The sequence below is a fragment of the Capricornis sumatraensis genome, chromosome 5 (assembly GCF_032405125.1).
Source record: "Capricornis sumatraensis isolate serow.1 chromosome 5, serow.2, whole genome shotgun sequence".
Classification (NCBI taxonomy): Eukaryota; Metazoa; Chordata; class Mammalia; order Artiodactyla; family Bovidae; genus Capricornis; species Capricornis sumatraensis.
In genome coordinates this window covers 25,480,581-25,506,232 of record NC_091073.1, presented here as the reverse complement: position 1 = coordinate 25,506,232, position 25,652 = coordinate 25,480,581, and the positions used below count along the sequence as shown (strand labels likewise).

At 40.8% G+C, this 25,652-nt stretch overlaps 1 protein-coding gene across 1 annotated transcript in view; it reads right to left on the bottom strand.

Annotated features, from left to right (window-relative positions):
• Nucleotides 1-15,409: 15,409 nt before the first annotated feature.
• SCIN (scinderin) overlaps nucleotides 15,410-25,652 on the bottom strand; it is a 78,431-nt gene continuing 68,188 nt past the window's right edge. Inside the window, exons 12-16 of the mRNA XM_068972613.1 lie at nucleotides 22,014-22,191; nucleotides 21,600-21,721; nucleotides 18,944-19,021; nucleotides 16,372-16,432; nucleotides 15,410-15,746 (exon numbers count right to left, since the gene is read on the bottom strand). Coding sequence (XP_068828714.1) covers nucleotides 15,619-15,746; nucleotides 16,372-16,432; nucleotides 18,944-19,021; nucleotides 21,600-21,721; nucleotides 22,014-22,191 — 567 coding nt within the window. The 3' untranslated portion in view covers nucleotides 15,410-15,618. The remainder of the gene's footprint in view (nucleotides 15,747-16,371; nucleotides 16,433-18,943; nucleotides 19,022-21,599; nucleotides 21,722-22,013; nucleotides 22,192-25,652) is intronic.

The window sequence follows — 25,652 nt, the reverse complement described above, 5'->3', positions numbered from 1 at the left end:
TTTACCCCACGTGGACACACTTCTTTTCCAAAGGTGAGCAATGTAGAGTCCAACCCAGTTCAGCTCAAAATCGAGAATTCCTACATGATGTGAAGTTCTTTCCATGAGTCCTGAGGAAGTCCATGCGTCATCTGGTTCTGTGATTGACTAACTATGGATAATTTCCCTGCCACTTCCCACAGCCCCCACATTTCCATGAAAACACAATATACAGTAGTGCAATAGAACCAGGACAACTGCAATAAAAATTCCTACTTGGAAAAGAGAAGGAAATAAATGACACAGAGAAGATGGTCACTAGCAATGCGGAAATCTTGCTGGGCAGCAATTGCAGACTCCCCTCACTAGCCCTGGAGCGAGCTCCTTGCTGAAATCCTGGCTCTGCTCTCTTGGAAACCCCCAATCCACTGTCCTTGTGGTCTACTGACTTTGTCCTTTAGGAAATTCTTTATCCATCATCCCCGGGACACTTCTACAGTGCACACTGGAAAGCATATTCTCTTTTCACTTCAGATGTAATGATCGACAAGGACTTTCAGGGTTTAAATTGAATGCAGCCCAAGTTTCTCAGTTCTCTGCAGGTACAGGCTTAGAATCTCAGGAGGTGTTTTCTTATCAGACTTTTACACACTAGACTTGCAAGTTCTTTGGCAGTATAATTTGCTCAAAAATAGTTGAGTTCATGTCTATTCCAGGTAGCTGTATGTGAAAGAAAGCACAGCCAAAGGCCTTATCTGTATGTAACCCTGATGATGCTATATTCTCTCTCTCCCTTGAATTAACAGCAGTTACCCTGGGTTTGGAAACCACATCCATAATCTGATTTTGGACTGGCTCACATTCATGGAGAATCCTTAAGAGAGGGCTCTAGAAGTCCTGGGTGACAAGTTTTATCTGCTGTGATTTTGTTTACAGAAACAGTTGTCTTTTCCAAGTTACTAATCCCTCAGTCAATTTAGATTAAAGGCCACCTGCTGAGAATAGAGCGGAGTTATACTCCGTTTTCAGCTGTGCGTCACACTGATTAATTCTTGCCTGACTCATCTCTCTCTCTGAGGGGATTGCTAAAAGCTTCAAGGGACAGCCAAGGCACATTAATATTTTGTAACTTTCTGATCCCTGTTCCAGGAGATACAGAATTGGTAGGCACATGATCTGCCTTCTTAGTCACCATGGGCAACAGTTTTATTTAATGTTTACCATAAAAAGGATTATTGGCTCTTCAGTCTGAAGTACCTGTTTACTCATGCTCAGCAAGTCTGTCATCAAGGAAGGGCCATGTATGTTAGAATACTTTTACAGTGTAAAACTCCATGTATGGTACCAATTTTTGTATTAATTAGGGTTGAAACTGAACTGCTTTAAAAAGAGACTGCAATGGCTCTAACGAGAAGATTCGTTTTATCTATTCATCTGAAACAAGACTGTAATAGGCAAGCTCTGTCAGCAGCTCCATGCGGCTTCCATCTCTGAGTGCAAGGTGGCTATTTGAGCTCTTGCTGTTTCACAGCCAGTGGAAAAGAGAATAGAAAAGTGGAGGGCAAAGAGCTTTCTTTTCAAGGAAGTAACTACTCACCTGCCTTCATAACTCAAAGAACTTCTGCTCACATCAATAGCCTGAATTTATTCAGATGGCCTTGCTGCTAGGGACACAGAGGATGTGACCTAGTAAGTCACTCAGGGGGTTTCTGTTAATAACAAGAAGAATGGAAGAATGGATAACAGACAACAATCAGTGGATACAGATAACACACTAACATATTTTACAAACAAACATATTGCTTGGTTTTTTGACATCATTTTGGGAGAATGGTATGCATATTTACAAACAGTTTTTAGCTTGCAAGTTACAAAATTACAAATTTTCCATTTACATTTCATATCTTTTGAATATTCAGGCTGTTTATCAGCACCAAGTCACTAATCAATAAAATTATTTTTTATCTGTTACTTTCTGCTTTTATTTTTTTTTTCTCCTTCGAGTTACACATAGTTTTTTTTCAAAGCTCTCTAAACTTCTACCCTCTACTTTCTGAAATGTTCAATAAAACCAAAACTTCTTACTAATGTGTTTGATGGTAGGAGACTATATATGCTAATGCAAAAGGTGAGTGAATACATAAAACAGCTGATGATATATGAGAGGTGTTAACAAAGGAGGAATTCTCCCTGCCTTCTGAACAGGTATTGTTCATCTTAATTTTTACTTCTCACCTCTGCATATATAACCCGTCTCATCAAGGATAAAGTACTGCAACCTAGTAATAGCCTCTGGCATTCAGTTTTGTTCCCTATGGGCCCGCCGTCACCATTTTTGTTGTGTTATTTATTCTACTCACTTCTTGAGCTTTCTCCAATATTCCCTCCTTTCCACAAGGTTTCCATGAGCAGTTAAACAATTATGCTTATATTTCCCTTTCTCGGCACTCTTGGATGCTATCCGTTCATTTTAGTTTTGTTCAGATAGTCTTTCTTTCTTCACTGTATTTTGCATGTCCTGAGCCTGTGCCATCCTCTCCTCCTTCTCTTCTCATTTAGCTTAACCAGGGGCAGCAGCTCAACAACCTTGTGCTGACTTCCACCAGCTTTGCTGTGTTTTTTTCCCCAGTACCCACACTGACCAGTGAAGGCCACTGAGCATGCGGACTGTAAGAAGAGTAGGCAGGCAGATGCATGCTTAACCTTGAGCGAAACTGAGGTTAAAAACACAAATGATTTACCTAATATACTCAGTTCAACTAGCAGTGGTGGAATTAGGATTCCTCCCAAGAATCCTGACATCCTTTTAATTAGAGGATTAATTAAAAGACTTATCAGGACATCATACAGTGTTCTTTAGCATTGCACTGCTATTATAAACAACCACACTGCTTTCAGACAAAGCAAAGGAAGTCCTACAGCCTCAGTAATCTGTCGGTTATATTTGACTATATCCACGGGAGGTTCAGGCAGGGATCTGGTTCTGCCAAGGCTGAGTAATTTACCTTCTGGGAGAAAAACCATGCCCAGAAAATTCAATGAAATTACACCCATTTCTTTTAGGTCTCACTTAAAAATTATGTTAAAAGCTAATAAGTACAAAATACATTTCAAAAACCTATAAAACTGGAAATTTTAGGATCATAGAATATTTTAACAAACTTATAATCCTTGTTGGGAAATAGAACAAAAACTTCCATACTTTTTGTTAACTATTTTTTCATTAAAAATTGGGGAATCATTATTCTATCGCTTTTTTCTCCAACACATTCTTCTAAGTTTGTGTTCATTTTAGTGCTAGACTATGGAATGATTTGCCCCTATGTATTGTTTATGAAATTCCCTGAGAAATACATTGTGGTTTGCAGAAACCTCTTCTCTTAAGGAATATCATCATAGGAACATAAAGAAGAGGCTTATGTTGATTCTACAGGAGTAGTTCTCTGTTATATAAATTTTCTGTTTTGAGTAACTGATGACAAAGAAAAGAACAAAATTACAGTCTATTTAGCTATTGCTTAAAAAAAAAGATGTTAGCTTTGGTGCCTTAAAGTTCATGTAAAATAATTGTTGTTTTTGAGTTGCCAAGTCACATCCGATTCTTTACAACACCACGAACTGTAGCCAGCCAGGCTCCTCTGTCTATGGGATTTCCCAGGCAAAAATACTGGAGTGGACTGCCATTTCCTTTCCGAGGGAATCTTCCCAGACCAGGGATCCAATCTGTGTCTCCTGCACTGGCAGGTGGATTCTTTACTACCTAGCCACCTAGCCACCAGGGAAGCCCCATGTAAAATAATACTTGACATTATAAAAACATGATCTTTTTGAAACACTTTAATATTCAGAAGTTACGATCTCAAATAATAATTATTCTCATTCAAATCTGGGTTGAATATTATATCCCATTAGAAGTCTGTTGGCTAACCTCTCTGATGACTCACTGAGAATATTATCATTCTAGCAATGTTATTACTGGCTCTTCAAATACATAAAATTTACTACTCTCAAAAACCAAAGCTCAGGGCTCCTGTGGTGGCTTAGGGGTAAAATATCTGCCTGCCAGTGCAGGAGACACATGTCCAATCCTTGGTCTGTGAAGATCCCAGATGCTGTGGAACAACTAAACCTGTGTGCCACAACTACTTAGCCTGTGCACTACAGCCTGAAAGCTGCAACCAAGAGGCCTGTGTGCCTTGAGCCTATGCTCTGCAACAAGGACGCCACTGCCATGAGAAGGCTACGCGTCTAGAGAGCAGCCACCTCTCACCGTCGGAACTAGAGAAGCAGCCCAAGCAGCAACACAGACCCCGGACAGCCAAATAGTTTTTAAAACTCCAAAGCTCAAAAATGATCTTACTAAGTTAGGTATTTAACTGTTCAAACTGTTTTATTTTTAGTTAGACCCTAAAAAATTGTCATGCACACTCCTTTGTCTCCAAAGTGTCTCACGATAGGATATTTAGCAGTGTTACTCTAATTGTGAAGATAGCAAGTGCCTTATGCGAAGCTAGTATGATAAATTTCTTTCTGCATCTGTTTGTAAGGTCAGGTTGAAACCAGAATACTCTCTTGTAAGGATTAAGAAAGAGATGAAATATTGACTAGGTTTCCCCCTAGCTACAATTATATTTATTTTCTGTTTTAGAAACCGGAGTCTAAGCTGAAGGACAGAAGAGAGTAGGAAAATGTACTGGCTTTCCAGGTTATTAGCTTTTATCCGCTGTGCCAACCAACTAGAATACTGGCTTCACTGTTTATCTTTCTACCCAGTGGGGCAGTGGAGAAACAACCCCCAAGGATGACCACATCTTGTCCTGAACCTGTGAATGTATTACCTTACAAGGCAAAGGGACACTACAAATATGAGTAAATGAAAGATCTTGAGAAGGGGAGATTATCTAAGATTGTTCAAGAGGGTCCAAGAAAATATAAGGATCCTTATAAGTGAAGGAAGGAGGCAAGAAAGAGTCAGGGAAGGAGAAACGACTGATGGTCACATGGCAGGGGGCAGATAGGGAAAGAGATATTTGAAGATGCTACACGGCTAGCTTTAAAGATTGAAGAAGTGACCACAAGCCAAGGAACGCAGGAGATAGGCCACTAGAACCTAGAAAAGGCAAGGCAAGGGAATTTTCCCCCAAAGCTTCCAGAAGGGATGCAACTCTCTGGCCCAATTTAGAATTCTGAGCTCCAGAACTGGAAGATGACATATTTATGCTGTTTTAAGCCACTTTGGGATAACTTGTCATAGCAGCAAAAGGAAATAAATATTCCATGATTCAACAGTATCAATTTTAAATATAGAATATCAAAGAATAGTGGAGTGAATTGTCATGCCTTTCTCCAGGGGATCTTCCCAACCCAGGTATTGAACCCATGTCTCCCGCATTGCAGGTGGATTCTTTACCTGTATCCACATATCTTATTTATTTATTTTGGCAGCACTGGTGCAGCTTGTGGGATCTTAGTTCCCTGACCAGGGGTTGAATTTACGTGCTTGGCAGTGAAAGCATGGAGTCCTAACCACTGGACGGCCAGGGAATTCCCTATCTGTTAAATAATTAAATCTTCGGTATAGGGTTTCTGTGTCATGATGACAAGAATATATAGCATATTTAGTTAATTAATTTAGAGCTCTCATTTAGTCCTTCATGTGAAACAACATGTTAAAAGAAAAACAACGAGGCAGCTGTCCTACCATATGGTAGTATCTCAATTGAGCTTATTTCCTTAAAACTTCTCTGAAGTAACTGCATTTTCATTTTGCATTGTAATGACTCTAGGTTATTTGCAGTCTTGACACTACTGACATTTTAGACTAGACAGGCCTCTGTTGGGAGAGACCTTCCTGTGCATCCCTGACTTCTACCCTCTAGGTGCCAGTAGCGCTAGATGTCCCCCAGGCGTGATGACCAAAATGCCATCAGACATTGCCAATATCCCCAGGGGCACCATCGACACTGGCTGAAAACCACTACTTAGGCAACTCATTATTTGGGGATAAATACCCCATAAGTATCCACTAGAATTTTCACAAGAGTATTTGGCTATGCTATGAGGAAATAGAATAATATGCTATTATTCTATTTTATTTATTTATTTTGGCTGCGCTGGTGTAGCTCATGGGATCTTCATTCCCTGACCAGGGAACTGGTCAGGGCTTCCCAGGTGGCGCCAGCAGTAAAGAACCCACCTGCTAATACAGAAGACATAAGAGAGGCGGGTTCGGTCCCCAAGTCAGGAAGATCCCCTGGAGGAGGGCATGGCAACCCAATTCAGTATGCTTGCCTGGAAAGTCCCATGGACAGAGGAAACTGGTGGGCTACAGTCCACATAGTCGCTAAGAGTTGGACACAACTGACTCAATGGACGTGAGTCTGAGTGAACTCCGGGAGTTGGTGATGGACAGGGAGGCCTGGCGTGGTGTGATTCATGGGGTCGCAAAAAGTCAGACACGACTGAGCGACTGAATGGAACTGAACTGAAGCAACTTAGCACATGTTAGGAAATGATCAGAAAGACAAAGGCTGCTGTTTCTTTGAAATTCATGTTTGTAACTAAAGGAGATGCCTCAACAAGGCAGTCTCTCGTGGACTCTCTTGGTTTTCTTCTTGCCTCAACAGGATTTTTGTATCCTCTTTGCTGCCTCTGCCTCACGTCTACATGCTGGCACATTCCAAGACTTGTCTTCTTTATTGACACACACCCTAGGTCATCACATTCACTCTTAAGTCCCTAAATGCATCTATACACTGACTCACAGCAGATACGCGTCCCCGGCCATGAATTCTCTACTGAACTAGAACAGCTACTCAACAACTTCAATTAACTGTCCAACAGGATAAGCACCTCACAGATAAACACATTCAGTTCCTGTTTCCCCACTCAAACCTTCTCCTTCCACCTTCCCAGCTCAGTAAATTACATCTCCTCTGATACTCAATTTCTCTCATTTTCTCACATCCTCTATCTGGCTCCACCATCCTCTCACTGGCTCCATATTCAGAACACATAGAAATCCAATCCTTCTTTGCCACCAGCACTACCAACTCTGTCTGGGATTAGAATCAGTGCCTCCTAACTGGCCTCTCTTTTTCTGACTTCTCATTCTGCAGTCTCTTCTCAACTCAACAGCCGGAGTGATGCTTTGAAAATGTCAGACAAATCACGTCATTCCACTAAATCCCATCCAGAGGGAAAATGAAAATGCCACGAGTTGTATATGATCTAATCTTTCTGCTTTCACTTCCCACACTTCTCCACCTCTCCATCACTCTACAGTCACACTGCTGCTGCTGCTGCTGCTACTGATAAGTCGCTTCAGTCGTGTCCAACTCTGTGCGACCCCATAGACGGCAGCCCACCAGGCTCCCCCATCCCTGGGATTCTCCAGGCAAGAACACTGGAGTGGGTTGCCATTTCCTTCTCCAATGCATGAAAGGAAAAGTGAAAGTGAAGCAGCTCAGTCGTGTCGGACTCTGTGCGACCCCATGGACTGCAGCCTACCAGGCTCCTCCATCCATGGGATTCTCTAGGCGAAAGTACTGGAGTGGGGTGCCATTGCCTTCCTCACAATTTCTTGAGCAAAGCAAGTAACTTCTTATGCCTCTGCATAGAAAGGCCCCAACTAGAGATGTGCCCAAGGCTCTGTGTTAATTACTAGCCATGGTTCTCCATGGAACAAAACTAACATAATAGACAGATACAGATCCCGGTATCTACTTACATCTATCTATACAAAATAAGATTTATTATAAGTTATCGGCTTACGTGATTAGGAAGGCAGAGAAGTTCCACAATATGCCATCTGCAAGCTGGAGACCCAGGAAAGCCAGTAGTATAAATTTCCAGTCTGAGTCCAAAGGCCTGAGAACAGGAAATCTGATGATGTAAGTCAGCCTTTTGAACTGTGGTGTTGGAGAAGACTCTTGAGAGTCCCTTGGACTGCAAGGAGATCCAACCAGTCCATTCTGAAGATCAGCCCTGGGATTTCTTTGGAAGGAATGATGCTAAAGCTGAAACTCCAGTACTTTGGCCACCTCATGCAAAGAGTTGACTCATTGGAAAAGACTCTGATGCTGGGAGGGATTGGGGGCAGGAGGAGAAGGGGACGACCCAGGATGAGATGGCTTGATGGCATCACTGACTCGATGGACATGAGTCTGAGTGAACTCCGGGAGTTGGTGATAGACAGGGAGGCCTGGCGTGCTGCGATTCATGGGGTCGCAAAGAGTTGGACATGACTGAGAGACTGAACTGAACTGAACTGAAGTCAGCCCAAGCACAGAAGACTGACGTCTCACCTCAAGCAGTCAGGCAGAGAGAGCCAATCCAACCTTCCCCCACCTTTGCGTTTCATTCAGGCCCTCAGTAGGTGGGATGATGCCTGCCCACGTTGGGGAAAGCTGTCTGCTTTACCCAGTCCACCAATTCAAATACTAATCTCTCCAGGAAACACCTTCACAGATGCACTCACAAATAATGTTTAACCCGGTAGCTGGGCATCCCATAGCCCCGTCAAGATGACACATACCGTTAACCCTCACAGCTCACTCCCTCACTTATTCCAGGTCTCTGTCCAAATACCACCCTGGAGAGACCTTTCCTGTTCACTCTATCTAAAACAGAATTGCTCATCTCACAATCCCTGGCCTTGTTTTCCTTCATAACATGACTAACTGACAGAATATGGATTTTAGTATTTGCATCTTTCTGTTTCCACCCACTAGATAGTAGCTTCACTGAGGGAAGGTATCCTTAACTATCTACCCTCTGCTGTATTGCCAGCACTAGGCTATAGAACCAGATAGAGAGAATGAGATAAGATATATATTCATATGTATCTATCACAGAAAGATATATATATATATATAGGTGTGTGTGTGTATATATATACACTCACATACACATATACACACATCAGGATACACATGCCAGGATAGCCTAGCAAGTAACAAATATATTTTAAAAGCAATATATATATATATAGTTGCACTCTGTTAGGCTCCCCTGGTAGCTCAGATGGTCAAGAATCCACCTGCAATGCAGGAGATCCAGGTTCGGTCCCTGGGTCAGGAAGATCCCCTGGAAAAGGGCATGCCTCAAGATATACATTCCAGGAGAGCCTAGGAAATAGCAAATATATTATAAAAGCAATATATGACTCACTCCACTGAACTTCAAACTTGGAAAACAGTATAAAATACTTCCACAGTATTTTACAGCCACATCTGACCTGCTTTCAAAGTCACTCAGTTGTGTCCGATCTGCTTAGAAGTACTCTTCATTTCCAATCTAAAATAAAAGTAAGTATTGACTGTATTTTTCAGTGTTTTTAAGATCTAGCAAAATCTTTATTAAAATGAACGAAGAGTGCCCTCTACTGTGCTATACAGATGCATGCATCTCTGAAGGGTTTTTTGGTTTTGTTTTTAATTGTTTATTTCTTATTGGCTACGCTAGATCTTCATTGCTGTGGATGTTTCTCCAGTTGCGGCTACCAGGGGCTTCTCGTGACAGGCTCTAGGCACACACGCTTCAGCAGTTATATGGACTTGGGTGGTCTACGACATGTGGAACCTTCCTGGACCAGGGACTGAACCTGTCCCCTGCACTGGCAGGCAGATTCTTATCTGCTACACCACCAGGGAAGTCCTGAAGGTATCTTTTTTTTTCTTAATTTTTGCTTTAATCAGGCAGAACCCTGTTTGAAGAGGTTTACAAAGAGATAATTTTCATCTCTGATGCTATTAGTATTTCTAGAGTAAACAGAAAGTAAATCTTATGCTGCTGGGGTGTAGATTTTTCTTTAATGGCTATTTACCACCTCACATTGGATTTGAGGCAACAGTAGAACATAAACAGAGTTTTTAAGTCAAAGAGATGTTTTGCCGGCTATCAAATACTGTGCAGGCGAAGCAGCTACAGTTTTTGCTGCTTCTTGCATCTGAATGAATATAAGAAGGTTCCCTGGATAGCGAAGCCAGGAGAGAACTGTATGTGATTTGCAGAAGGCTTTTGGCAACCCACTTCAGTGTTCTTGCCTGGAGAATCCCAGGGATGGGGGAGCCTGGTGGGCTGCCGTCTATGGGGTCGCACAGAGATGGACACGAATGAAGCGACTTAGCAGCAGTAGGAGCAGCCAGTAGGTATTTAGCCTGGCTGCATACTGTATTTGGAGAAGGCAATGGCAACCTACTCCGGTACTCTTGCCTGGAAAATCCCATGGACGGAGGAGCCTGGTGGGCTGCAATCCATGTGGTCACTAAGAGTCGGACACGACTGACTGACTTCACTTTCACTTTTTACTTTCATGCATTTGAGAAGAAAAGAGCAACCCACTCCAGTGTTCTTGCCTGGAGAATCCCAGGGACGGGGGAGCCTGGTGGGCTGTCATCCATGGGGTTGCACAGAGTCGGACACAATTGAAGTGACTTAGCAGCAGCAGCATATCGTATTCACCTGGGAGCAGTTGAAACTATTAACATCCAGATCATTTTCAGCAACAATACTCAAGTCTTCCTTGCCAGTCTGTGAGCCTTTTATTTCCTTCTCTTGCCATGCTGAAGTGGTTTTCCACTGGGGGCAATTTGGCTTCCCTCTCCCCCCAAGGATATTTGTAATGTCTGGAGACAGTTTTAATTAGTACACTGGCAGAAGGGTTAGGGGAGGGAGGGGTTACTGGTATCTGTTAAGCAGAAGCCAATGATGCTACCAGTTATCCTGTAACACCCCAGGGAGCTCCCAGAGCAATTATCAAAATGTCCATAGTGCCAAGACTGAGAAACCCTGCCTCCTCAGCCTGGTTAGGACCTCCAGAAAAGCACAGAGGGGATGGAAACAAACTTCTGTATTTCATACCAGTCTTAGTGGGAAAACATTTGGTCTTCTGCTCTTAAATATGGTACTGGCTGGTGGTGCTCAGTCATCTCCTACTCTGTGACTCCGTGTAGTATAGACCCGCCAGGCTCCTCTGTCTATGGGATTTCCCGGGCAAGAATACTGGAGTGGGCTGCCGTCTCCTCCAGAGGATATTCCCAACACAGGGATCAAACCCGCATCTCCTACACTTGCAGGCAGATTTTCTAGCACTGAGCCTCCTGGGAAACCTATGTATGATGTCAGCTGTACATTTTTTTTTTATATAGATACCCTTTTAACTTCAAGGAACTTCCATTCTATACCTAGTTTGCCCAGTTTTCATTATCAGTGATTGTTGAATTTTATCAACTACTTTTCTGCACCTATCCAGATATTCATATGATTTTTTTCTTTTTAGTCTGGTAATGTGGAGATTAATTTTTAAATGTTAAAATGGGTTCCTGGGATAAAACCCATTCAATGTAGAGTTAATTTGATAAATTTTAAAGATTTTTCCATCTATGTATGGAGGAATACTGGCATATACCATTCCTTTCTTATAATTCTTTGTTTAGCTTTGATATTAGGGTAGTACTAGCCTCTAAATGGGTCAGAAAATGTTCGCTCATCTTCTGTTGTTGGGAACAGTTTGTATAGAATTGGTATAATTGTTTTTTCGAATGCTTGGTAGAAGTCAACAGTGAAGCCCAATTAGACCTAGGCCTTTTTCTGCCAGAGAAATTTTAACTATGAATTCAATTTCTTTAATAAATGGGTCAGAAAATGTTCTCTCATCTTCTATTGTTGGGAACAGTTTGTATAGAATTGGTATAATTGTTTTTTTCGAATGCTTGATAGAAGTCACCAGTGAAGCCCGATTAGACCCAGGCCTTTCTCTGCCAGAGACATTTAACTATGAATTCCATTAATAAGTGTGTACATGCTGCTCCTGCTCCTGGTGGCTCAGGGTGAAGAATCTGCACAGCAACGCAGGAGACTCAGGTTTAATCCCTGATCTGGGAAGATCCCCTGAAGAAAATGGCAACTGATTCCAGTATTCTTGTCTGGGAAATCCCATGGACATAGCAGACTGGCGGACTATAGTCCATGGGGTCACAAAGAGCAGGATACAACTCAGCAATAACAATAGTGTGTTGCTACTTAAGTTCTGTTAACTTAGTTTCTGTCTTCCAAAAAATTTGCCCATTTCATCACTGTCAGATTCATAAGCATAAAACTATGTTTCTTACTCTTTTCAGTGTCCATAGATTCTGTGGTGTAACCCCTCTTTTATTCCTGATATTAGTATATATAAATATAAATTTATATTTCTCCCCATTTTCTGTAATAGTCTGTATTAACCATTTTCTTCTGTTTCCTTTAGATTTAATCCACTCAGTTTAAGGTGGAAGCGTACATCCTTGAGACCTATTCGTCTAATATTAGCATTTAGTGCTATAAATTCCCTTTTAAACCCAGAGCTAGCTGTATCCCACACATTTTAATAGGCTGTATTTCAATTTTCATTGAGATAAAAATAATTTGTTTCTCTTGTGATTTTTTCATTTATCCAAACATTTGCAGATTAGAAAGATATCTGCCTGTAATTTCTATTTTAATTCCATTGTAATTAGAGAACACAGTTCGTATGATTTCAATACTTAACATTTGTTGAAATTTGTTGTATGGTCCAGAATATTTTCTCTCTTGGCAAATAATTTAAGTAAAAACCAATTACGTATACTGCCATTATTGGTGGGGGCTTCCCTGGTGGCTCAGATGATAAAGAATCCACCTGCAATGCAGGAGACTTGGGTTCAATCCCTGGATTGGGAAGATCTCCTGGAGGAAAGCCTGGCAACCTACTCCAGTGTTCTTGCCTGGAGAATTCCCATGAACAAAGGAGCCTGGCAGGCTACAGTCCACAGGGTCAAAGAGTTGGACACAACGAGCAACTAAGCACTTTATTGGTGAAGTGTTCACTACACATCAATTAGGTTAAAGTGGCTGAGAAAGCTGTTCAAAATCTCTATGTCCTTACTGATTTTCCTATTCTATCAGTTCTTGAGAGATTATTTCCCCATTACAATGGAATTCCATGTTTTAGTCTATTATTTTCAGTTTCATTTTCACATTTAAATTTTTGAACCTTATGGAATTTATCCAGGCATATTGTGGATCCAACCTTTTCTTTTTCTTCTTTTATCACTGAAGTATTTCATCATTAATATTTTAGGTAGTACCATAAGGATGGTATTTAGGAGAGACTATTTTAGAAAATATATAAAATATATGACATACTTTAAAAATATCTAACGTATTTAAAACTAAAAAGGGAGAAATCATAATGGGAAAAAAATCTAAAGATAGAACAAGAAAAAAGGTTTTGAAAATACAGTTTTTAAACAATAAGATGTGCTTCCTTATATGCAATAAATACTAACATTCTTTTCTTTCTTTTGACTAGAATTTAATTTCTCTGAGTAATCTGTCCAGCACAGAAATTTGAAGCCAATTCTAGGACAATCTTGCGAAACAAACGAACAACGCTCAGACACAAAACAATAGTTCACTTCACATAGGTTCTTTGTTTGCTGGTCTTTTGTTCAAAGTTAATGCCATGATCCAATTCCTTATTTGAAATTCCTGAGCATGCTACTTCAGAAGATGTAGTAAATAAGTAATACTTATTTCTGACTAGTACTTGACTTTCCTGGATTCACCAATGTTCTTCCCGGTCACAAATTTCACACAAAGACCAGTTTGCTATATTTTTTGAAGCAAAGAAAGGTCTATAAAGCACTGCTGCAGCTGCTGCTGCTGCTAAGTCACCTCAGTCGTGTCCGACTCTGTGGGACCCCATAGACGGCCTCCCACCAGGCTCCCCCGTCCCTGGGATTCGCCAGGCAAGAACACTGGAGTGGGGTGCCATTAAAGCACTAGCTGACAGCTAAATCTGTTACAGTTTTTCATCCCAAAAATCTTTGAGGAAAATCAGAGACAATAAAGCAATCTAACCTTTCATATTAAACATCAGTAAGCAATAGCTCCATTCTAGAAAAACAGAAAATAAGTCATGTGACTTTTACATTTATTAATATGGCTGTATGAAAGTGCATTTCAAATCCAAAAGACGAATATCCATATGTGTTTACGTGTAATAGGAGTTTTAAGGCTACACTATATCACAGAACGACGGCCCTGCTATAATCCACCAAATGTTCTTTTTAGACATATACTGGTTCCCCTGCCCTAGGCTGATACACGTGTTGCAGGCGTTTCTTCCAGCCACACCAGTTTTGGGTATGAAATGCAAAAAGGAATTCCCTAGCTCACCTTTTTCAGGTAATTTTTACAGATCCTCTTTATCCCCGCTGTCCACCAACAGCCCTTCGATTGACTAACGCAGGACTGATGATACAGCAGCTGTTTTTGCTGGTAATTTCTGTGACCGCCCCAGGGTTTTGTCCTTCCCTCCGGGCTTGTGTTGATGGCGCACCTGCCTCTGAGTGCTTGCGTTTGGGATTTGAGAAAGTCATGTTTTCACAGCGCAGGCTTAAACAGCTGGGTCTGTTAAGGTGAATGTTTTGTAGCCCAGTGGTGACAGGAGAAAACTTCGAGGCAGCTCCCCGCTTTTTTAGGCTTCAGGCCCATTGTATACGGCAAGCTCCCACCTCCAGAAGCAAATCCGAACCTAAGGACAACCAATCACAATCAACTAGGCTTCAAGCTGTAGCCAATCAGCAGTAATTGCCTTGCTTTCTTGCCACCTTTTCTTCATGAAAATCTCTCCCCAGTGCTCGGTTTGGCACTGCTGGAAGGTTTTTGCGCAAAAAATATTCTTAAAGTGGTTAATACACTTCTATTTATCTTTTAACAGGGCCCGGGTTTCATTCACACTATGATATTTAACTCTATAACGCTGGAAAAGTTTAATTCTAACTACTTAATGAGAATGAGTTTAAAAAAATTAAATTCATATTTATTTATATATAAAAGCATTTTAATCTTAAAGTTGTCCGTGTAATTAACTCACACATCACACTGAATAAAATGTCACAACATGTTACCTTTTTAAAGATATGTATTTTAATGATAAAAGACAGTATTAGTGAAGCCTTTTTGTTGTATGTATATTTTGTGACGTTAAACATGTACTGTCAAATATATGGATGTATATAAAAGTGGGTTAAGAATATAAATCATTTTGTCAAGAAAGAGCTGTGCTTTCAAAGGCTTCTTAAAAGGCCAAAAAGGTAAAGTTTCTCTTAGGAAATGATGCTTAGGAGTTAATACTATCACAGTTACATCAGCTAAAGAAGGAAAATAACAAACTTTTAAAACCATCTTAACAGAACTCTTACTGCAAATAGGTGATTCTTTTCAACACAACACATAGAAAGAAGAATAACCTCAAAGGCAGGTATAACTTTCTTCCATGGTATATTAAAAGTAGGAGTTTGGCTAATGGCTCCTGAATTGTAAAAGTTGCAGACAAACTCCCCTAGCCTGTGTATAGTTTTTCCCCTTTAAAAAGTCATATAAAAAGATACGTCGGCATCCAGCAGAGCTAATATTGGTCCATAAGAAAAGTTATAAAAATATTCACATAAGAAAATTCCAGTTTAAAAGAAATTTCAAACCAATTCTAAGCACGGAAAAATAGTCATATGGCTGAGGTTAATTTTCTAAAGTCAAACAAGCTCCCCCTTCCCCCCTGAAACAGCAATGGGACAGCTGCCCCATTATATTTGTTTTTTTCCTACAAAAATCAGTTTACCACCTGCCGGAATCCCAGCCCAGGAACCAGCCTGTGAAAGTAGGTGGCTCATGACCCTGTTTTATGATGACAATTGGCGTCCTCTTGTCTCTTCCAGAAGGGTCAGTCTCAAGGTATATTTTGGCTAAAGAGTTTAAAAAACAAATAAATTTGGTTAGTTTCAACTAAAGTAAAATAACCAAAGAATGAAAATCCTTCCAATAAAAGTAATAAATCAAATTTTCATTGGCCAAAAGTAGCCAATGCTACTCCATTTGGACAATTCCTTATTATTTTCTCACATCTAGAATGTACATGTCTCATTATTGCCTGAAAAAAATTCCAAACTTTATGGAATTATCCTTACAGCATAATTATTCTTTACTTTGCAATAATGCAAAGAAAAAAAAAAAAGTACTGCCAGAAAGAACAGCATTCATCAAAAGGAATTTATAAAAATCTAGATTATGAGTGTTATGGAGTTGTACTATTCCCATAATTTTTAAAAATGAATTTAAAAGTCTAAGAATAAGTTGATATAATTATATCCTAAATTAGATAACAAAACATAATTTTCTTGTTCCTATTCTGAAATTCTTCAGTTTAAAGAAAATTCCATTACTCTTTAGTTCTGAAGATGAAAGCTAAGATTCTGCTGACTCTTCTCAGTTTTGATACGTGGTTTTGGAGGATGTGGTGCAAAGAGAAATCAGGAACTTGGTAACAACTGTTTAGAATTATGTCCTAATTGCCCATGGGATCCAGCTTACCAGACTTCAGAGATTCCGCTTTCTCAACGTCATTGGCATCTTTTCCAATCCAAATAAAAATCTGCAAAATGAAGCAACAATAATATTCATAATATTGGGAGTACAGATGCAGTGTGAGCCTTATGCAAAGTGCTTCTCATACCATCTCACTTAATCTTCACAGCAGCCCCAAAGTCAGGGATGTGGAGATGCAGGTGCAGAGAAGTTCCGTCGCTTTCCTAATGTCTTATTAAGAGATGCCTGAATTTGTATCCAGCCAGTTTGACTCCAGATATCACATTCTGGTATTTTATGTTTATATAGTATTTTTCTAGTTTACAAAGTGAGCCTTCCTGAAAACAACATGCTGCTGCTGCTAAGTCACTTCAGTCGTGTCTGACTCTGTGCGACCCCACAGACAGCAGCCCACCAGGCTCCCCCGTCCCTTGGATTCTCCAGGCAAAAACAACATACCGGCTGGTTTTTTTGCACACATGCTCCTGGGGTGTGTAACGCAGGCATTATTCCCATATTATTATCCTGAGGGAGCCACATGTAGCTTGTTCATGGGCACCCCACACTCCCTTTAGGAACCCCTAACTTAAACCTAGTCTTCCCCTGTGTTATGGTATCCTGTCACACTTTGGTAAAAGTGCTGTGGGTGGGTGTGCTTAGTCGCTCAGCTGTGTCCCACTCTTTGCAACCCCATGGACTACAGCTTGCCAGACTCCTCTGTCCATGTGGATTCTCCAGGCAAGAATACTGGAGTGGGTTGCCATGCCCTCCTCCAGGGGATCTTTCCAACCCAGGGACTGAATCCAGGTCTCCCACGTTGCAGGCAGATTCTTTACGGTCTGAACCACCAGGAAAGCCCAAATATTGTTTAGTATTTAAATACTGATTCTTTAAAACCTGATCTAAATCCTGCATGTGTCCTTCTTGTCAAATGTAGGCTGTGTACTTCAGTGATGAAAAATTCTCCTGAATTCCCTTATATTTAAATCACTTTAAGATCACTTGTTGGCAGAGAAATTTTGGTCAAGTTAGTTTTGATTATATTCTAATTCCTACTGAAAGTGCTGGAATATTTGCCTGCAGGCACAGAATAAACCGTGACAGCACAGCTGAGTAAATAAAAAGTATAGTTTAAAAAAATATAGTACAGGAAATATTCTAAAGCATCCTTGATTATGGAAGCAACAGAGTTGACTACAAGTGGGAAAAATTAAATTCTTCTGAATAATGAAACTTTATTTTGTAATTCTTAAATACACAAAGGTGTTTTATTGACATGAGGTTTTACATTTCATATCTAGAAATAAGTGATCCATTCACTTAGGGAGGATCTGTGACCAGATCCCAAATTCACATATGCTAATTCAAGATTAAGAAGCTAAAGTATAATATAACTGAATGATTTAGCAAGTAAGAACAGACCTAAAAGTAACAAACCTCTGTGGTTGACTAAAAACTAGGCCTAATTCAGGAACGTGTTTTATATTTGTTCTACATAATGTAGCTCCTAACATATTTATTTTTCCCTGTCACTATTATTAATTTGCTGCTCTTTAGTCGATAAATCATGTCTGACTCTTTCGCAAACCCATAGAGTGTAGCCCTCCAGACTCCTCTGTCCATGTGATTTTCCAGGCAAGAATACTGGAGTGGGTTGCCATTTCCTTCTCCAGGGGATCTTCCCAACCCAGGGATCAAACCTGTGTCTCCTGTATTATCAGGCAGATTCTTTACCAATGAACCACCAAAGAAGCCATTATTAGTTTACACAGAGGTTGAAAGAAAATGACTCTCAGGTATGACTTTCCTCGTGGCTCGGACAGTACAGAATCTGCCTGCAATGCAGGAGACCTGGGTTTGATTCCTGGGTCAGGCAGATCCCCTGGAGGAGGGCATGGCAACCCACTCCCGTATTCTTGCCTGCAGAATCCCATCGACAGAGGAGGCTGGTGGGCTACAATACATGGGGTCACAAAGAGTCAGACACGACTGAGCGACTAACACATAACATATCCATGTGACATACAAAGTCACCATTAATTTGCTACAAATAAAGATATACAGACATATATTACCTGTTAATATATATATTAATAGGTATTTTAGTGTGTAGATTCAAAAGTATTGTTTGTTTCTTCTCTAGGGGAGAGGTCTCCTATGACGTCTTGTCAGATTGCAAGAGAAATTCTGAATATTTCAGTCTCCCTGAGGCACTGCAACCACTAACGCATTTATGACATAACTTTATGAATGAATAAGAATGAATGAATGTCTGAATAAATAAGAAACAAATGAGTCTTACAAATAAACAAAAAACAGAAGTTTTTTGTTGTTGTTCGTTGTTTTCACCTAAAACTATACAGCCAAAGATGGACAGCCATGGAATCATTTTCAGCTTAAGAAAAAAACTTGCCATATCCATCAGTTTTATTTTTTGGCCAAACTGTGGAAAGTTTCTTATAAATATAGCCTAAATCCATGGGTCTATTTATTATTAAACTTGCCATTTCTCAAAGAAGGTAGTATCAGCTCCCAACTGTAAGCACACTCTCTTGCCATGAACAAAATACAGTTTTACCTGTTCCCAGGCATCTAATAGCATGACATCATCTTCTGCTAAATCATCCTGGGTGAACTCTCCTGGAACTTCTTCAATCTGAAATGTATAAAAGAGCTTTACAACCCAACAGTCAAGCAGTGATTTTTCTAATATAAAGGATACAAATGCTTTGTATTATCTGGAGCATAGAAAAAAAAAGTTTGTTAGTCATTTTTTCCTTCCCTTTGGGCAATAAAGACTTAAATAATTGTTTATCTATTTAATCATGCATCACAAACTGAGGCTATCTTATTTAGGGAGGAGAGTATTTAACATAAATATTGCATATGGCTTTAGAGAGGCCATGCACAAGAAATATAGCCAGGGTTTCCGCTACTTTTAGTTCTTTGTGACAAGTTGCTTCGCTGGTTTCTGTTGCCTTCCTAGTGCCAAAAGACATTTAAGTTTATGATGCAGGTATTAAATCTTCTTTCATTTTGTAGGTAGGTCAAGATTATTTTAATAAAATCAACAGGTCTGGTCATTTAAAAAAATCAACCATTTTCAATAAAATATTATAACAATATTCCATAAGAAAGTGTCATTATTTTTATTTTAAATGGGTTAAATTGTGTTCTCCAGAGATAACACTAAAAGGTAATGGGCTAGTTTAACACACCCAATACCAGCAGGCATTCATTAAAGTTCAAATTTTTGAAAGAATTCTGGATGAAACTCCCCCCTAATCATTAGGAAGGTGGTGACAGATTGGATTAGGGTTTTCAGTTCTTCACATCTCCCCTCTGCCATGTGATTCTGCAGATGAAGTTGACTGTGGCCTTGGCCGTGTCACATCAGCCAATGGGACTCAGCAGAGCCTCCTGGGCTCTGTCCACGGATAAACGGGCATGAACCTAACCTGCAGCCCCTTAAGCGTGGCAATACCTATTTGTTGTAATCTGATGGTATTCTCAGATTGTGACACCAAAAACAAACACTAGCCATTTACAGAGGGCAAGAAATGTGTTTATATATGTTTTTACAGAATATACCATACCAGGCACCATTCTAATTCTTTATATGCAACAACCAAGATAATATTTACAACAACTCTATGAAGTCAGTACTAGGATTAGCCCCATTTTTCAGATGAGAACACTATAACACAGAGAGGGTAAATGACCAGCCTCAGGTCACACAGCCAAGAAGAAATATCACTAAGTAAGTGATATCGAACAGGCACACTGGTGTTCTAAAAGCTGTGATTTTGACCAATAGACTCTGCTGTCTTGTATGAATCTATACATCTAAAGCCTGTTTTCTGATGATGGTAATAAGATCAAACACTTTTTAGCAACACTCCTTTTCCTTAAAATGTTAAGAATTACAGTTCCAAATGTCAAAAAAGAAAATGAATAGGTGTAAAGAAAAAAGTATATTTCTCTTAAATATGTGAATGACAAAAGCTGAAAACTAATAGATTTTTTAAACCTAAGAAAAAAGCCTAGGAATGATATTTGTAAGTATATATTTGCATATTCATTTTTGTAAAACATATCTTCATTGGAAACAAGCATGATATTTATAGCAATATTAGCAAATAATACTCTCAAGAAATTAGAGAGGCTCACACTGAAAAAGATGTTATTTGGATGTGATACCAAAAAACAGTCAAGAGTAAAACAGATTTTCCTGACGACAAATTTATAAAATACAGGGATTTCCTGCAAAGTAGATGAACAATTGTGGTGCCTAACAACCTAATATTTATCACAATTCACCATTTAAATCTTTAATCTTTAGGTCAAGTCACTTGTAAGCTGCAAGTGTGTTTCACATATGAGCAGTTTCTTCTTCAAAGCATTTTATTTCAAGCATGCAACGTACCTGGGAAAATATTAATGTTCATGTGTGTGTTCAAAAGTAAAGCTTGTATTTACCAAGACAGGGTGACCAAATCTTTAGTTCAAATTTTATCAGCAAAGAATTTGTTCCTTAAATGAAAAATTTATACAAAAGCCTAGTATGTCAAATGGAGAAAGCAGAATTTTTGTAATTAAACTGAGATGAGGGGCTCAGCCCAGGATATTTAGAGACGCATAGAAAATCACTCTTGTACACAGATACTTTTACTTCGAATTGCCTAGAATTCAAAGCTTGTGAATGTGACTGTGGCATAAAATATTCCTGCTGATTTCAGCTCACTTGCAGGTGTGTGTAGAGCTTTCTGTGATTTTGCTCAATGATCATAATATTTCCATAATGTTTTTCATTCCATCAACATGGTGAGACTATTTACTCCCCTGGGAAACTGAAGTGTAAAATTTTACATAGTTTGATCAGAGAAACCACTATTGCTGCACACCGAAAGTGTCAAATTATTAAATTAACAAATCCAACCATGTGCATATGCTTACAGCAACAGCCACACGCTGACACGGGTGCAAAGTAGCTGGTATTTTTAAGAGCCGCTTGATTTCTACAGCACATTACAGTATTCCCATGCCCTCCCATCCATTATCATTGGCTCTTAAATCAACCCTGTGTGAAGCAAAGACTGTCATCTGTGGTTTGCAAGTAAACCAAAACTGGCAATTGCAGTAGGCACCTCACTGGAAAGAATCAGAGCAGTATCAGAATGCCTCCCTCTCCCCCTACTGTTTGGTTCCACCCCGTGGTTTCTCAGGACGCTTACAACGAATCTTCCAGTTTTGTTGGAGCAGCCGTAAAGCCGAGGTGGATGGTCTTCAGCTTGGGATTCTAGCAGAGGAGAGGTCTGGTAGTCTTTTTTCCCTCCAAGGGAATTCCAAAACTCCTCTGTGGAAAACACACTGAGTTAACCTATGCATTTGCAGGAGCATATGGTCGGTACTGCTTTACAGTAACAAATAATTGCATCTCACCTCAAGTTCACTGTTAAGTTACTTAAATATAGCAGATGTCACACAAATAGAGCAGGTACCATCACCCGTTCTTGCAACTAGTGAACGGGTTTTTAATGCCCTATAACCATTACAAAGTTCCTATTTATAAAAAAGATAAATTACATGATGAGCAAGTACACCAAACATAAGTCCTGGCTCGTGTCCTTGGCCCCACCTGTACACACCTGGTTCCTCGCCTTCCTGAATCGCCGCAGTTTTGCATTTGAGGATGCTTGCCGCGTACTCTGCTCCTTTCTCCTCCTCCTGTGTGGCGCCTTTTCCTATCCAGATGTAGCCATTATTTTGTCTCAGTTTCAGGACAAAAACATCATTGGAATTCAATGAATTTGCATCAACATCTACCTAGAGTATGAAGGAAAATAACATGATTTAAATGCATTGCTGATCCCTCAGTAAACATGCCCAAGAAGCTGGGCTGCTGCCAAACCACCTACAGACTTCTGTCCTGATCCAGGAATTAATTTAGGGGGCATTAGCACACCACTTGTTATTGTTGTTCAGTTGCTAAGTTGTGTCCAAAACTTTATGACTCCATGGACTACAGCACACCAGCCTTCCCCGTCATTCACTACCTCTGGGAGCTTGCTGAAACTCATGTCCATTGAGTCGGTAATGCCATCCAACCATCTCACCCTCCTCCTCCTGCCTTCAATCTTTCCCAGCATCAGGGTCTTTTCCAATGATTCGGCTCATCACATCAGGTGGCCAAGTATTGGAGCTTCAGCTTCAGCATCAGTCCTTCCAATGAATATTCAGGATTTCCCTTTAGGATTGACTGGTTTGATCTCCTTGCTGTCCAAGTGATTCTCAAGAGTCTTCTCCAGAACCGCAGTTCAAAAGCATCAGTTCTTCAGCACTCAGCCTTCTTTATAGTCCATCTCTCAGATCCATACATGACTACTGGATAAACCATAGCTTTGACTAGATGGACCTCTGTTGGCAAAGTGATGTCTCTGGCTTTTAATATGTTGTCTAGGTACAAAAAATTCTCAGAGCCAGGCTTCAACAGTACATAAACTGTGAACTTCCAGATGTTCAAGCTGGATTTAGAAAAGGCAGAGGAACCAGAGATCAAATTGCCAACATCTACTGGATCATCGAAAAAGCAAAAGAGTTCCAGAAAACCATCTACTTCTGCTTTATTGACTACACCAAAGCCATTGACTGTGTGGATCACAATAAACTGGAAAATTCTGAAAGAGGCAGGGATACCAGACCACCTGACCTGCCTCTTGAGAAATCTGTATGCAGGTCAGGAAGCAACAGTTAGAACTGGACATGGAACAACAGACTGGTTTCAAATAGGCAAAGGAGTGCATCAAGGCTGTATACTGTCACTGTGCTTATTTAACTTATATATAGAGTACATCACGAGAAAAACTGGGCTGGAGGAAGCACAAGCTGGAATCAAGATTGCAGGGGGAAATACCAATAACCTCAGATATACAGATGACACCACCCTTATGGCAGAAAGTGAAGAAGAAGTGAAGAGCCTCTTGATGAAAGTAAAAGAGGAGAGTGAAAAAGTTGGCTTAAAGCTCAACATTCAGAAAACTAAGATCATAGCATCCGGTCCCATCACTTCATGGCAAATAGATGGGGAAACAATGGAAACAGTGAGAGACTTTATTTTTCTGGGCTCCAAAATCACTGCAGATGGTGACTGCAGCCATGAAATTAAAAGACACTTGCTCCTTGGAAGAAAAGCTATGACCATTCTAGACAGCATATTAAAAAGCAGAGACATTACTTTGCCAACAGAGGTCCATTGAGTCAAAGCTATGGTTTTTCCCGTGGTCATGTATGGATGTGAGAGTTGGATTATAAAGAAAGCTGAGCACCGATGAATTGATGCTTTTGAACTGTGGTGTTGAAGGAGATCCAACCAGTCCATCCTAAAGGAAATCAGTCCTGAATATTCACTGGAAAGACTGATGCTGAAGCTGAAACTCCAATACTTTGGCCACCTGATGCAAAGAAACGACTCATCTGAAAAGACCCTGATGCTGGGAAGGATTGAAGGTGGGAGGAGAAAGGGACGACAGAGGATGAGATGGTTGGATGGCATCACCGACTGGATGGACATGAGTTTGAGTAAGATCCTGGAGCTGGTGATGGACAGGGAAACATGGCATGCTGCAGTCCATGGGGTTGCAAAGAGTTGGACATGACTGAGCAACTGAAGTGAATTCACCTAGGTACCACTAGGTAACCACTAGGGGGTTAGAAACTTTAGAACAGGAGCATATATTGCTGGGTCACCTAAGGCCCACCTGTCTCCATAGTCCTCTGAGAATAAAACGAGGCAAATTTAAGTGATACATAACAAGGATAATAGTCAAAGAGACTGCAAAAAGGATGATGGCCTATAACTGATACTTGGAAAGAGGATGTAATATTCCCAAATGACACACATAAAGCACAGTGTTCAGATTTTCTCTTCCCTACTAAAGAGGTTTGTCAAATAATCAAGGGGACATCTAAAAATCATAAAACAGGGATTGAGATTTAATGTAAGAGAAGACTGTAACAGAGATTGACTAAAAGCTTCTCCAGGCTCAGATACATTATAGCTCAGACTATAAAAGAATATTTAGAAGGCATTAAAAGCATAGCACTGACAGACCCCCTTCCTTTTAACCAAGATGTTGTGGATACCATCTGGGATGAGCCACATGAGCGCAGTTCTGGTCCCTGTGGCCCAGGGCCAGTGAAAGATGCCTGGCTGAGGCCAGACCCCAGCCTGAGGGTGAGCCTTAAGGTGGAGCCTCGGGGCAGCAACAAGGCATTGTGCAAAGCCTCAGGCTTGGGAGTGGGCCTGAGGTCCTAGCATGGGCTTGCGTCTGTAAGCTTGTCATCTTGTGTCTCTGCACTGGTCTGAGGCCCTCTGGACATAGGACTGTGTGACCACAACAGTGTGTGTGCGACTTTCCATAGGACTCCGTGTGACGTGTGCTAGCAGGCAGATGAAGAAGGAGGACGAAACAAGACTGTGATAGGGCAGCCCTGAGGGAGGAGGAATTCCAGAGTGTGGTGTCCTGAGGCCAAGTGCAGAGAGCCCTTCGGGAAGCAGCACATGATGCCGTTTGACCAACTGTGTGGGGTGGCCAGAGGAAAGCATCAGCGTGTGGAAAGCTGGTCTTGCCCAGGTTCATCAGGACCCTGTCCCCAGAGACAGCAGTGGAGGAGCAAGCAAGCACTGCTGGAAGCTTTGAAGATGTGGCCCAGGTGTTGGTCACATTCAGGGGAAGGGTTAGCATCCTCTTTCAGTAAGAAGTTGGCCCCATCGACCAAGCTCAAAGGAATCCATCAGATGTGATGATGAAAACTGATAGGAATTGTGACTTCCGATTCCTAATCCAAATGCCTCCTTGTTTTGTGTGTGTGTGTGTTTTCAGTCACTCAGGCATGTCCAATTCTTTTGGACCCTGGTGGCCTGTAGGCCCACCAGGCTCCTCTGTCCATGGAATTTTCCAGGTAAGAACACTGGAGAGGATTCCCACATTCAACTCCAGGGGATCTTCCTGACCCAGGGAATGAGCTTGCATCTCTTTCATCTCCTCACAGGCAGGCTAGCTCTTTACCAACTGCACCACCTGGGAAGTCCAAACGTCTCCTTGTTGGTATAGAGGAAAGAGCGTGGAAGATGGAGAGACGGGTGATAAGAGGCCCATGCCCAGACTGGTGTGAGGTCAGGGTGGTAGTTCCACTAAAGAACCTTAGAAAGCTTTAGCCTCCCAGGAGATGAAAACAGAAAGTCTTCTCAATAGTGTTTTGACTGGTGCATTTCAGAGAGGCTAGGA